Source organism: Telopea speciosissima, chromosome 2, assembly GCF_018873765.1.
Source record: "Telopea speciosissima isolate NSW1024214 ecotype Mountain lineage chromosome 2, Tspe_v1, whole genome shotgun sequence".
In the NCBI taxonomy this organism is placed as follows: Eukaryota; Viridiplantae; Streptophyta; class Magnoliopsida; order Proteales; family Proteaceae; genus Telopea; species Telopea speciosissima.
In genome coordinates, this window is record NC_057917.1 from 12,028,792 (window position 1) to 12,041,148 (window position 12,357).

The 12,357-nt window shown below is 40.0% G+C and overlaps 1 protein-coding gene across 1 annotated transcript in view; it reads right to left on the bottom strand.

The window, feature by feature from the left end:
- The window catches only part of LOC122652952 (uncharacterized protein SYNPCC7002_A1590), a 36,607-nt gene extending 24,426 nt beyond the window's left edge, over window positions 1-12,181 (bottom strand). The window contains exons 1-3 of the mRNA XM_043846839.1: window positions 11,770-12,181; window positions 11,500-11,690; window positions 11,290-11,335 (exon numbers count right to left, since the gene is read on the bottom strand). Coding sequence (XP_043702774.1) covers window positions 11,290-11,335; window positions 11,500-11,690; window positions 11,770-11,992 — 460 coding nt within the window. The 5' untranslated portion in view covers window positions 11,993-12,181. The remainder of the gene's footprint in view (window positions 1-11,289; window positions 11,336-11,499; window positions 11,691-11,769) is intronic.
- Between the last annotated feature and the right edge of the window lie 176 nt (window positions 12,182-12,357).

A 12,357-nucleotide genomic window follows, 5' to 3' on the forward strand; every position in this document is an offset into this window, starting at 1 on the left:
TTTAGAGCTCCACCATCCGATTCAAGGCCTTGCGATGATTACAATAAAATCCTAAAGCTACTCCAAACCTTCAGCCTTCCATTGGCGCTACCTTATCCACAACCATCCTTGCTCACAAAGGTACATTCACCTTGCTTTCTACCATTTCATACACTCCCTAGATAATTGATTCAGGGGGCCTCTACCCATATGACTGGTAAGTCTCAAGTTCTCTCTTCACCTCAAAAGATTGCACAACCTTTTAGGGTCATACTTGCATATGGCTCCTCAACTCATTTGATTGCTTCTGGGTCTATCTCTCCACCCTTTTTTCCTCAATTAACTTTAGTTCTTCGTGTTCCAGACTTACCTTTAAATCTTATATCTGTTAGTCAATTGAAAAAATCCTTAAACGCCTCAGTCACCTTTTACCCTAACTGTTGTGTTTTTTAGGATCTCCGGACAAGGAAAACGATTAGTGTAAGGCATGAGAAAGAGAGCCTCCATTTTGAGGATTCCACTGCTATAGCTGCTTCTACTACCACTCCTGCCACCTCTCCACTTCATTGGCATTACCGGTAGGGACATCCTTCCCTTTCCAAGCTTCAACAAATGGTTCCCAGTTACAAGAAATATCTCATCTCGAGTATGAAGCATGTGAGCTGGGAAAGCATCACCGTACCTCATTCCCATCTTGTGATGCTCCTAGTAGCTCTTCCTTGTTTTCTTTGGTTCACATCATTCTGGGATTTTATCTACCTATAAATAGTTTATTCTAAAACTAAGACTCAATTTGGTGTGTCAAATTAAGTTTTTGGTTCAAAGAAAGCCATCTCCTTTGATGTGTCCTCCAAGCTCAGCTGTATCCGCATGAGGCCCTTCACGGACACCCCTAGGAACAGACATATTTTGACTCTTTGGGGTCTTGATAATGCCCTTTTGCAGTCCTCCTCCTCTGTGTAGGCTGGAGGATTGCCCCCCCCATTTCTTATTTTTTATTTTCTCTTTCCCCTCCCCTTTCTTTTCTATTCCTCTCCCTTTTGTTCATTGGTTCTTCCCTGCCCCCTCCTGGGGTTCGATAATATACTTATTTACCAAAAAAAAAAAATGCCTTAAAATATACTCAAAGTGAAATATCTGACTTTTGCTCTGCTCATGGTATGATATATCAAACTAGTTGCTCTTATACTGTGGTTGAAAGGAAAAACCAGCAATTGTTAAAGGTCATCCGTTCCTTGATGTTTCACATGCATATTCCCAAAATATTTGTGTGAAACAGTTTTTATGCTTGCTATTTAATAAATCGCCTACCATCTATTGTTCTTGGTAATCAATCTCCGTACTCTGGTGTTTTTCTTGATGAATTGGTTTGCTCCCATGGGTGTTTGGTTGGGTTTGTTTTGTTCACAACCTTCAACCTGGAATTGATAAATTATCCCCACATGCTACTAAGTGTGTGTTTCTTGACCATGCTCGCACTCATAAAGGTTATAAATGTTATGATCCCACTACTCGTCAATACTTATCAATGTTGATGTTACCTTCTCTGAATCTATGCCATACTTCTCTGCTAAAAGCCGTCAGATAGATGTTGATGTTCTAATGTCTCTACCATTTCCAACCCTTACACCATTTAGGCCCGTTTGTTTGACGGGGAGGATGGGGTGGGAATGTTGTGGGACTAGGTCCCACACTGTAGTGAGTTGAGGAACAGGGGTAGGATTTTAACTTTCTTTCCCATGAACAGTAACCAAAGTATTTTGTTTTTTGTTGGACTTTAGATACCATAGGGGTGGGATTTTCAAGTGCATGTCAGCAAACAAAGCATTTAATGTTGTTCCCTGAACTTCTGTAAGTTCACCCCCCCAAGTTAAACAGACAAGGTTAGGGTGGGATTTTGAAGTGCCACATCCGGACTTTCCCATCCCAATTCTCCCACCCCACCTAAGTCCCCATCAAACAAACGAGGCCTTACTGACTCTCCCTCTGATAGTACTCCAACAAAGCAATTGCAGATCTACAGGCATACTCTAAGTCCACCACGAACCAAGCTGCTCCTTCGCAACCGCCCTCTACTTCATCAAACTCCTTGCCTAGGGGATCTTCCATCTCCTGACTTGCAAAAGCTTATTTCTACATTGTTTGTCAACTCTGGAAATCAACTTGGTGATTTTAAAAAGGCATTGTCTCGACCTCCTTTTCTTGGCGATTGTTCCAAGCTAGGTATGGAAGATATATATGTTCCAACTTCCAACTTGAAGGAGAGTGTTAGAGTACATCCCGGTTGGAGGTCCATGGGTGCAACAGGCATTTATAATCCGGGTATTGGTAAGCAGTCCCCAGGTGCTGGCATCATCCAACATGATGATTGGGCTCCTCCCCCTCCTCCTTCCTCTCCCCTTTTATCCACTGTCTGGAATGCCTTGCCCTCCATTCCCAAAAGGCCTCATGGTAGGGGAGATATTGTTGTTTGGTTAGCCTCTCTTGTCGGCTTTTCAGCTCCAAATCAGCTTGGGAGTTGGGACTTCATCAGAGTTCGCAGCCCCTAGTCTCCGTGGGGCAAGATAGTTTGGCTCAAGGGTAACACCCCCATTTACAGTTTCACTGTTTGGCGGGTCCTTTCCAACTGCCTCCCACCACAACAGCCTTTTCTCATTCACCACCAAATTCCAGTCACCCCTTCTTGCTGCTTCTGCTGGAATGTAGTTGAAGATGTGTATTACCTCTTTTTTGCTTGCCCCTTCTTCTTTGCAATTGGAAAGGGCTCTTGGTAAATTCTGGCCCAGAAGAAGAATTCTTCCATTATCAAGGGAATGGATCTGGTTGGATATGTAATGTAGTTCTAGATAGGTAGGAGACCTACTAGGAGCCAGACAAACCAGGAATTGTTGAGCTGCTGGTTCGATGGGGCAGAATTGAGGTTTTAGGTCAATTTTAGGGTTAGGGTTAGGGTAATGCGTATGTATCTTATATGGTAAAGCTAGGCAGGTGTAGGGGAGTCTAATGAAATAGGTTTTATAAGTTTTGGATGATTAGAAGTAGGTTAGATGTGTTTGGGCAGCAACTAGGGTCAGGGTTCTAAAAGGTGGAAGATGATGGAATCTGAGGTTTATATTAACAGGAAATCAGGTGGTTGAATGGACTTAATATCTAGGTTAAGTGTGAGCAGGATGGAGGGGAATATATGCTGAAAGTTACAGCTAAATCAGATGGTTAAATGTAGAGTTATGGAGGGGTTTCCTAGTAGAGATAGGAGAGAGGGGTAAAAATGTACGTTCAGACAATTGGTTGGGTGGCTGGTTCTGAAATTTGGATCGAGTCTCTGTTAGGATTAGAGGAAGATTCGATCACAATTGTAGCAGGTTCTAACGGTTAGATTTGGCTGGGCAGAATTCTCACGAAAATCACCTTGCATGTGACCTTCTAGAAGGGAAGAAGAATAGTAGCAAGTTTTAGGGTTCTAATGGATCTATGGTTTTAATGGTGGATGAGGAAGGTAGTGAGGATCGAGTATTGGCAATGGAAATCAATGGGGGTGGATTCAGAGGATTAGGAGAAAAAAGGGGCATGGTTAATAATGTCAAATACTTACTTGGAGTTGCAGGTCTTCAATGGCAGCAACTTGAAGACTAGAAACAGGTCCTCCCGATCTACAAGATGCAAGAAGTCGATTAGAGGTCCACCAATCCCTTATAACAAATCTTCCCGATCTACAAGACGCAAGGAGTCAACTGAAGATCCACCAGTCCCTTCACCTTGATATGACTCACAAGGTAACACTCGACAGAGCTAGGCATCAGCAGCAATGGCAGCAAACAAGAGTTTTTTATTAATCAAATTCGTCTTCAATACTTTGCCCCCATACAACCTTATATAAAAGACTCAAAATTAGACTCATACATTAAAAAGGAAAGGCCTAACCCAATCCTCAGTCTATTAAATAACTTAAACCAACTAAAACAATTAAAAGACAAACTACTAAAATCACTTAAATTGAACCACTGGTTCAAACCAGCTTTGGACCGGTTCAATTTAATACATTAAAAACATGAAAATAAAACTAAGTATAGGACTAAAACATCTAATCCCGTATGCAACCTAATTACTCATATTTTAGGCCCATAAAAGTGGCCTATTACATAAAAAACCCATGGAATCAAAGGCCCAATATGTATATAACCCAACCCTAGACTTATTCCTAATAAAAGAAGCCCAGTTTGATGATAAATCTACATCAATATGTCTTATGCCGGAAAGTCAATCTATGACGTTATCAGCAAGCTTGCTTTTGGTGCCGCCATCAATCATGTTTGAATGGAACAAACCTCAGAAGATGGTCCTCTAGCTCTAGATTCTTTGAGCAAATTTTGAAGTCCATCGCTTTTGATGTCAATAGCAAGCCATCTTTGGTTTCCTCTTGTAGTGTAGATGATTCCTCAAGGAACAGGCTTACAGTTGTTTCCTGGGGCCTACCCATCTCTCTTCTGCACTTTCTCCCCTCTCCTTGACGGTTGTGTTCTGCTTTGTTCTCCTGTAATTTTTCTTCTTTTTCCCTTCCTTTAGGGGCCCCCTTTGGTAATGAATTTTTCATTCAGCCGAAAATAACCTTGCCCGTAGCAAAAAGAGAGAACCAATTCTCCACCTGAAGACTTCAAGCCAAACAGCTCCATCACCAGTTCCAAAATGAAGTATCTTTAGAGTCTGCTCCAAAAGAACGCCCTCCATAGCTAGAGGGCAAATATTTTATTCTACATTGTAAGTAAGATGCCAGCTCTTCAGTCTTTTTGGAATCTACACCACAAACTTCACTCTTGATTTGAAACCCCGAACCCAAAGCCATTTCAAAGAATCTAAGAATACACCTACTTTGACACGATGTCGGGTATTAAAACCCTTAATTTGAATCGATATGGGCCATCAATGACAAATATTTTTTTATCAAAACCAAACAGTTTGATTCAAATTCAGAGGGAGAAGAGGCAAAGCCCCTTCCCAAAAGAGAAGATACACGCAAAGAGGGCGGTGACTGCCGCCAAACGCGGGAAATTCCCCAACGCAAAGCCCTTGTGGGTAACAAATGAGCCTCTCTATTAGAGGACCTAGGGACAAACAAAAAAATAGACTTTGCCCATCGTTTAAAGTATCGACTGAGACGTATCGGTGTCAATATTGGTCGATACTGATAAGATACATACCAATACATATCTGTTTTTAGAAAGTAGTATGTCTCGGTTGGTATCGTATTGTATCGACCGACACGATACATACATTAAAGGTTCTATGAGAGTATCGGTATGTATCAATCGATACGGCTCGATATAGACCGATACAGCTCAATACATACTAATACAACTCGATACATACTGATACGGTGGATACCAACCGATACACATTGATACAGCTATTAAAGGCCCATGTGACTATCATATCGTGATTTTGTTTTTGAGATCAAAGATTGAAGGGAATTTCATAAAAAAAGATGGGTATCAGAAAAACTTGATCTTTGTGTTTAATCATGGTGTTTAATCCTATTTTTTGCTAAAAATAAAACTAAATTTGTTGATGCATCAAACTTCATCATTTGCAAGGATTTGTACTCAAATCGATGAAAGTCTCTTGTCTCGTTATACGTTGTTCTCCATTTTAGTGTTTATATATTATACATGTTATATATTGCTTATTTATATTGTTTTTTGCTCTAAAAGTATATTTCTATGTGTATCTTGACCATTTCCATGTGTATCTGCAGTGTACGATACATATCTCCGATATAATACGATACGTCTCTTAAAATCACCCTTCCGATACGATACCCGATACTGATACTTTAAACCTTGACTATGCCTAGAAGACAAAAAGCAAACAATGTCCTCCTCAATGGCCCTAGTGGCCCATTCTAAAGAAGAAACAACACTATTTAAAGAGTTTACAACGGCAAGGCAATCTAAGTACACAACTAAAGGAAAAGCACAAACTGGACAGCAAGAAGAAGCCCATCCCGAATGGCCTTGGTTTCAGCTGCAGCAGCCAAGAAACAAGGGCTACACACCGAGCACCCAAAAAGGAGCCAGCCTTGTGCAAAAAACAACACCCCTGCTCCCAGAGACAATGACAATAACTCAAATTGGGTGAATAGTGGCGATTCCATAATTATTCAGCATCTTTTGGGGCCTCTTTAGGTAAGGCAAACAGATCCGAGGATAGTGTAGTAATTAAAGAAATAGAGATAAAACAAAATTAGGATTTTCAGAAAGAAGGGAATAAGTAGGGACACATTTCAGAAGGGGTTTTATGCAAATAACATGATTTGTGGCCTTACTTACAGATAACAGAAGTTATCATCCCTTAACTCTCCATAAACAGCAAACTAGCGGTGAATGAGCTAGGTTGCAGGTCGAGAACTTGTCAATGAGGAATCAAATCAAGCTGAAACTTCGGGAGATTAATCCCAACTGGCAATCCTCTTAGTTCCAACTAACTATCACTTAAAGATCAGGCCCTACGTCAGCACTTACGTCAGCAGTTCCTGTTCCGGATTTGAAATAAAATTTTGGAATCCGTAACCGACCTCTCCCTCTATATAAGGCAGCTCATTTCTTCAGAGAAGACAGACCTTGCTCCGCCAGCTCTCGAGCTCCGCCTCTCTCGCCCCTCTTTGATCTTCTCCTTCCCTTCTATCTCCCTTTCGATACCTTCTCTAAGGTTCGAACCCCTACATGTAGTTATGGAGTGAATTTGAAACTGAAATCATATCCGGCAGATGCTACCAGAACTTATTAGAACTTGGATATGAAACTCACAGTAGAAGAGGAATCAGGAAGCCAGACTCTAAGGTTTCACTCGCCTAAGGGAAGGCTTCATTCGGTCCAAACAGTAAAGACAAGGGTTAAGGATGAAAGGAGTTCAATGCAATCTATGGGACTGCTAATACCATTCAGAACTAGAGTACAGTGAAGGGATTTAACAGCTGAAACAAAAGAAAGTGAAGCAAACGAGAGAGTAATGAAGATGAGAACAATAGAAGTAATAGAAGAGTAAAACAGACCGAGGAAGGTGAGAAAGCGGAGAGAGGAAAACTCAACTATGAATTCAATATTCAAATCTTCATATCTACTACTTTTGTTCAATGGTTACAATAAATATAAACAAAGACTCTTATAATCCTATGTAACTGAATATCACTGGGAAACTAAATAACAATCAAATCTCTTAAGTATGTCTACCTCCCTAAGAAAAGAAAATTGCAAAATTACAAAATAATCCCAAATCCCTACATCCATTATCGTGTAACTGCATCAACTCTTCCATCCTTAAAAGAACTCGACTATGTCGAATTAGGTCATATTGATGTTGTCACTCTTCCGACCTAACTCAATGGAGCCAAGTTCTTTTAAGGATGGGAGAGCTAATGTAGTCACACAAAATTAGGGGTTTGAGATTATTTAACAAATTTTTGCAAACTTTATAAATTGGGGGAGTTGAACATGTATAAGAGATATTTATTTAGTTTCCTTGTTTATCTAGTTTCTATAACAAGTTACGTAGGAGAATTGCAGTCCTTGCTGCACTAGTATCTTCTTGAGCTGTAAGTCCAAAACCTCAAACATAAATCTTCTTGAAGAGTTGCTACTGTGTGAGGTTTAATGCTTGAACAAAATCAACAGCGATAAATTTGCTTTTACCCCTGTATCAAGGACTGTATGAACATCTATAAAACCATCACAATGCAGAAGAATACCCTTTTGTCGAACAGGGGAGCTTTCTCAACTAATGTATTTGAGAATGATGTAAGACTAGCAGAGTAAGGTTCAATCATATCATCATGATCATCATCAGGACCATCATATCAATCAGGTAGAATAGGCTCTGGAATATCCACATCATCCCCGTTTTCATATTTGCCATCAACTGCTTAGCCATAATAAAAGGCGGGTCTTATTGGGACACACTTACTGTGACACAATGCTCCTCAACCACTCAATACCCCTAAAGACATTTGAATAATGCTTAATCGTTTCCCCCAAATGGTGGTACTTTTTGTTCAGCACCACGTGGCCCGCGTCGATGGATCGGAAATCCCTGTTAGCAAGCTATAATTAGATCTCAGTGTTCAGCCCACTTGAGTACCTCAATCCCCACTGCTGGTTTCTCCTTTGAATTCTGCATTTGGAGTATAGCTTATGAAATTCCACGGTGCAAGTATCCACATTTCTACTGCCCTGATGGAAGTTGACCAGCTTGTGAAAAAGCACCTTCTCGTAATTAGAGGAACGAATTTATCATTCAATATTTGCTTCATAGCCTCCCAATTAGTGGCGGGTCCAAGTTGTCGAATGAACCTCGACTCCAACAGTCCATCCCACCTTGAGCAAGCATAATTACTAAACTTAGTAAGTTTGCCTACTAGTAAACTTAGTAGACAAAAATCATCTCAACTTTAGTCAGCCAACCAAGAAAATTCCAGAGTCCTTTCTCACCGTCGAACTCAGGAACCTCCACCTTGATCTTGTAATAACTTTCTGAGAATTGTCATGTGACGTTCTGAGGAATAACTGGTTTGGGTTGCTGTCTCGGAAGCGCATCCCCAATCCATAAAATACCAAGCTGAAGAAGTGGTGTAGATGGTCTCCCTTCATCTCGTTTTTCGATTCTCTTCATAAAAGCAAGAATGTCAACAAGAGTGCTCTGAATTTCTTCCATGAACATGTCATATTTTGCTTCACTTTTCTGCTGGTTTTCATGTAAGTCCTTGTACAACTTGTGGAGCTCAAGGTTGGTGATGTGAAAGAGTCATGTCATAGTCAGAAACTGCAAGAAATTTGGCTCTAGAACCAATTGATATGATCCCGGGTTTTAAAACCCTTAAATTTGAATTGCTATGGGCCCACGAAAGACCAATAACTCAAATTGGGAGAACAGTGGCCATCCCGTAATTATTCAAAATCTTTTGGGGCCCCTGTAGGTAAGGCAAACAGACCCTGGGACAGTATAGTAATTAAAGCAATAGAGATTGAACAGAATTGGGATTTTCAGAAAGGAATACATACAAACAAATTTCAAAAGAGGGATTTTTTTGCAAAAACATGATTTATGGCCTTATAGACAACAGGAGTTGTCATCCCTTACCTCTCGATGATGAGCTAGGTTGTGTTGAGAATTCATCAATGAGGAATCAAATCGAGCTGAAACTTCGGAAGGTTAATCCCAACTGCCAGTCCTCTTAATTCCAACTATCTAATCTATCACACAAAGGATCAGTTATGGAGTGAGTACGAGAACACTGAAATCATATCTGGCAGATGTTCCTAGAACTGATTGGAACTTGGATGTGGAACTCATGGTAGAAGAGGAATCAAGAGGCCAAACTGTAAGGTTTCACTCGGAAAAGGCTTCCTTCGGTCCAAACCGCAAAGAGAAAGATTAAGGATTAAAGGAGTTCGATGGAATTTGATACAATCTATAAGATTTCTAATACCATCCGGTACAGAGTATGGCGAAGGGCATTAACAGCTGAAACAAAAGAAATTGAAAAGCAAACGAAAGAGAAAAGATGATGAGAGAAAAGAACAATAGAAGAAAAGTAATAGAAGAGTAAAACAAATGGGAAAATGAAGGTGAGAGAGAAGAAAAGAGGAGGAAGACAGCATGCATACGTTCATGAGGTAAAAGTCAACTTCAAATTCAATAATCCAATCTTCAAATCTACAACTTTCTTTCAATGTTTACAATATATAAGCAAAGACTCCTATTCTCCTACGTAACTAAATATAATAACCAAACCAAACTGACTAACTAAAAAACCAACCAAAGCTCCTATGTATGTCAACAGCCCTAATAAAATAAAATTGCAAAATTACAAAATAACCCTAAATCCCTACATCTGCTCGTGTAACTGCATCATACAATGCCCATTGAAAAATTTCTTCAGTTCAGTTTAACGACGGATTTTAGATCAGTCAGCTCACTATGATAATATTTCCCCGTTCATGTTTGATGGTTAATTAGGAAAGAAGAAACAGGAAGATCTGACTAAAACAGCAGGTAGAAGTCATCCTTTTGGCCTGTTCTTTAGGAGTTCAACATTCCACTTTCCACTCATGCCAAGCTATCATCTTTTCTTGTGCAACCTCTAGAATCCTTTCTTGAGCATCATTTGACACTAACTTTTCATACAGGAAAAAATTGTTACCTCAGAAAGAGTGTGTGTGTGTGTGTTTACCAGATACGTGGAAAACTCAACATGCTAAACCTAATTCAGTTGAGAACAGAGTTTCAGAAATTGGATCGGATCAGCCAATTCGGGCTAATATGGATCGGTCCAATTCTTGTATGGACAAATGGATCTACACACCGATTCTGGAGCCGATCCAGATCCCAATTACGTGTTTTAAACCCTGATCAAGATCATTATCAGCTTTGAAAGTACCAAAAATGTATTTAAAAGAAATAAAAGAACATCTAGGATCTGGGGCCCCCAATAGTGTCACTTGTCCAAATCATTAGGACCTCACAAGAATAGCCATATAAGTCACACCTAAAGGATTATCCACACCAAAAATACCATAATAGGATCATCTGGCCTAAAATAAGACTTATTTGGACTTTTTGGAACTCAATTTGATTTATTTTGAACCATTCAAATAAATGAACACACATGGTTGGAATAGTCCATTTCTGCTGATGTTTCTTCCAATCAATCTAATAGATGGGACTCTCCCAAGTCCCAACATTGGGTCCTGATACTCTCATGAAAAAGCATATGGAAAGTTACATGGCACCCAGATCTTTAGAACAGACCGGGTCCCCCCAGTCCCAAGATGCTTCCATAAATAAATAAGCAGAATTATCATTAGAGCTCTACATGAATCCAATCAAATGCATAAAAATTAAGGATAAATACATCAAGTCACGGAGGTTGTACCACAAAATCAATTTCCTAAATCATTTACAAAAAACCAAAGGACAAGGCTTTCACACTCCTCAGGTCTTTAACAAGGATGGACTAAACAAGACAAGTTTTTTTTTTTGGCAACATATATTAAGATAAATTGAAACACTTGATTTATATACTACCTCATCTCACAGCAACTAACTCAGATCCAGTTTTTGTTAGGTTCAACGAAAAACAAAAGTAAACATCTACCACCACATTGACCCCATTTTGGAGATCAGTGCATTATCCTACATAACGTAAACTATGATCCACTCTCAGTAAATTTTATACATATATACATCTAAAGTCCAAAACATCCAGATAGTTTTGATTAATGCAAGATGTTTAACAGAACAGAAAAACATAAAATCACATACCATCAAACTTCTCATTCTGTGCAACCACAATCGGAGAACCCTCTAGCTGTGATCAGTCACCAGATGAACAAGGGGGTAAAAAATCAAAACTCAATTGTCACGTAAGAAACCACATTTATATCTCCTCCTACATAGCACGTATACAAACTAAAAGAAGCAAAAATAATGAGAGAAAGGCTGGGGGGGAGGAACAGCTTATGGAGTGGATACCTTGCATGACAAGAGCCTAATGATGCAGCCATTGGGTTGCTCTTCAACTCTAACTAGCAGAACTGGGCAAACCTCAAAAGCAAAGAACTTAAACCTATAAACATAACACCGGAAGGTGGTATCGTCAACCCGCTCAATTCGCTCAGCATCCAAGACAGAGTATTGGCTTGCAGGTAAACTCATATATTCACCTACAACCAGCAAACAAGTGAGAAATCAAAATCAAGTAAACAACAGAGCCGAAGCTTCAACCTTTTCCAGAAATTATACTTAGAGGGCGACCAAGCTGTCGAACAGGGACTGTTTCTGACCGCCTGGCAATAAGACGAGCCTTCGGAGTGGAATCAGCCGCGGAAACACGAAAGGATGCCCTGAGAGCACTGTTTGCCGCCAAAGCAACGGTTGATTTAACATTTTCATAACACAAAGGGGCTTGAAGCTTTCTCGACGAAATAGAGATTGAGCCAAGGCGTAAAGAAGGGTTGAGAGCCATTACAGTTTAAGTATTTAGATCTCTTAAACCGCAACGGTACTGACCACTGAAAGAACTGTAGCGATGTGCCGACGACGGAACTTTCACTCTGTAGTTCGAGATAAGACCACGAGTGATCTGCGAGCGAGGCTTCGTTGGCTTCACAATAAACATAAAACCGTTCAGTAGAAACCCAAAGCAACCCTCGAATCTCTAGGGCCTCACAAGACTTCACTACCCCTGGAGCTTACAAGGGAGCAAATGAAAACAGAGCTGTGGGGCCACGTCAGTTAAAAACTATCAGAAAACAATAGAAAACGACAATAAACTGTGTAAAACTGAATACACAGAACAATTATCACAAGAATAGATTATGAGTCTAGAAC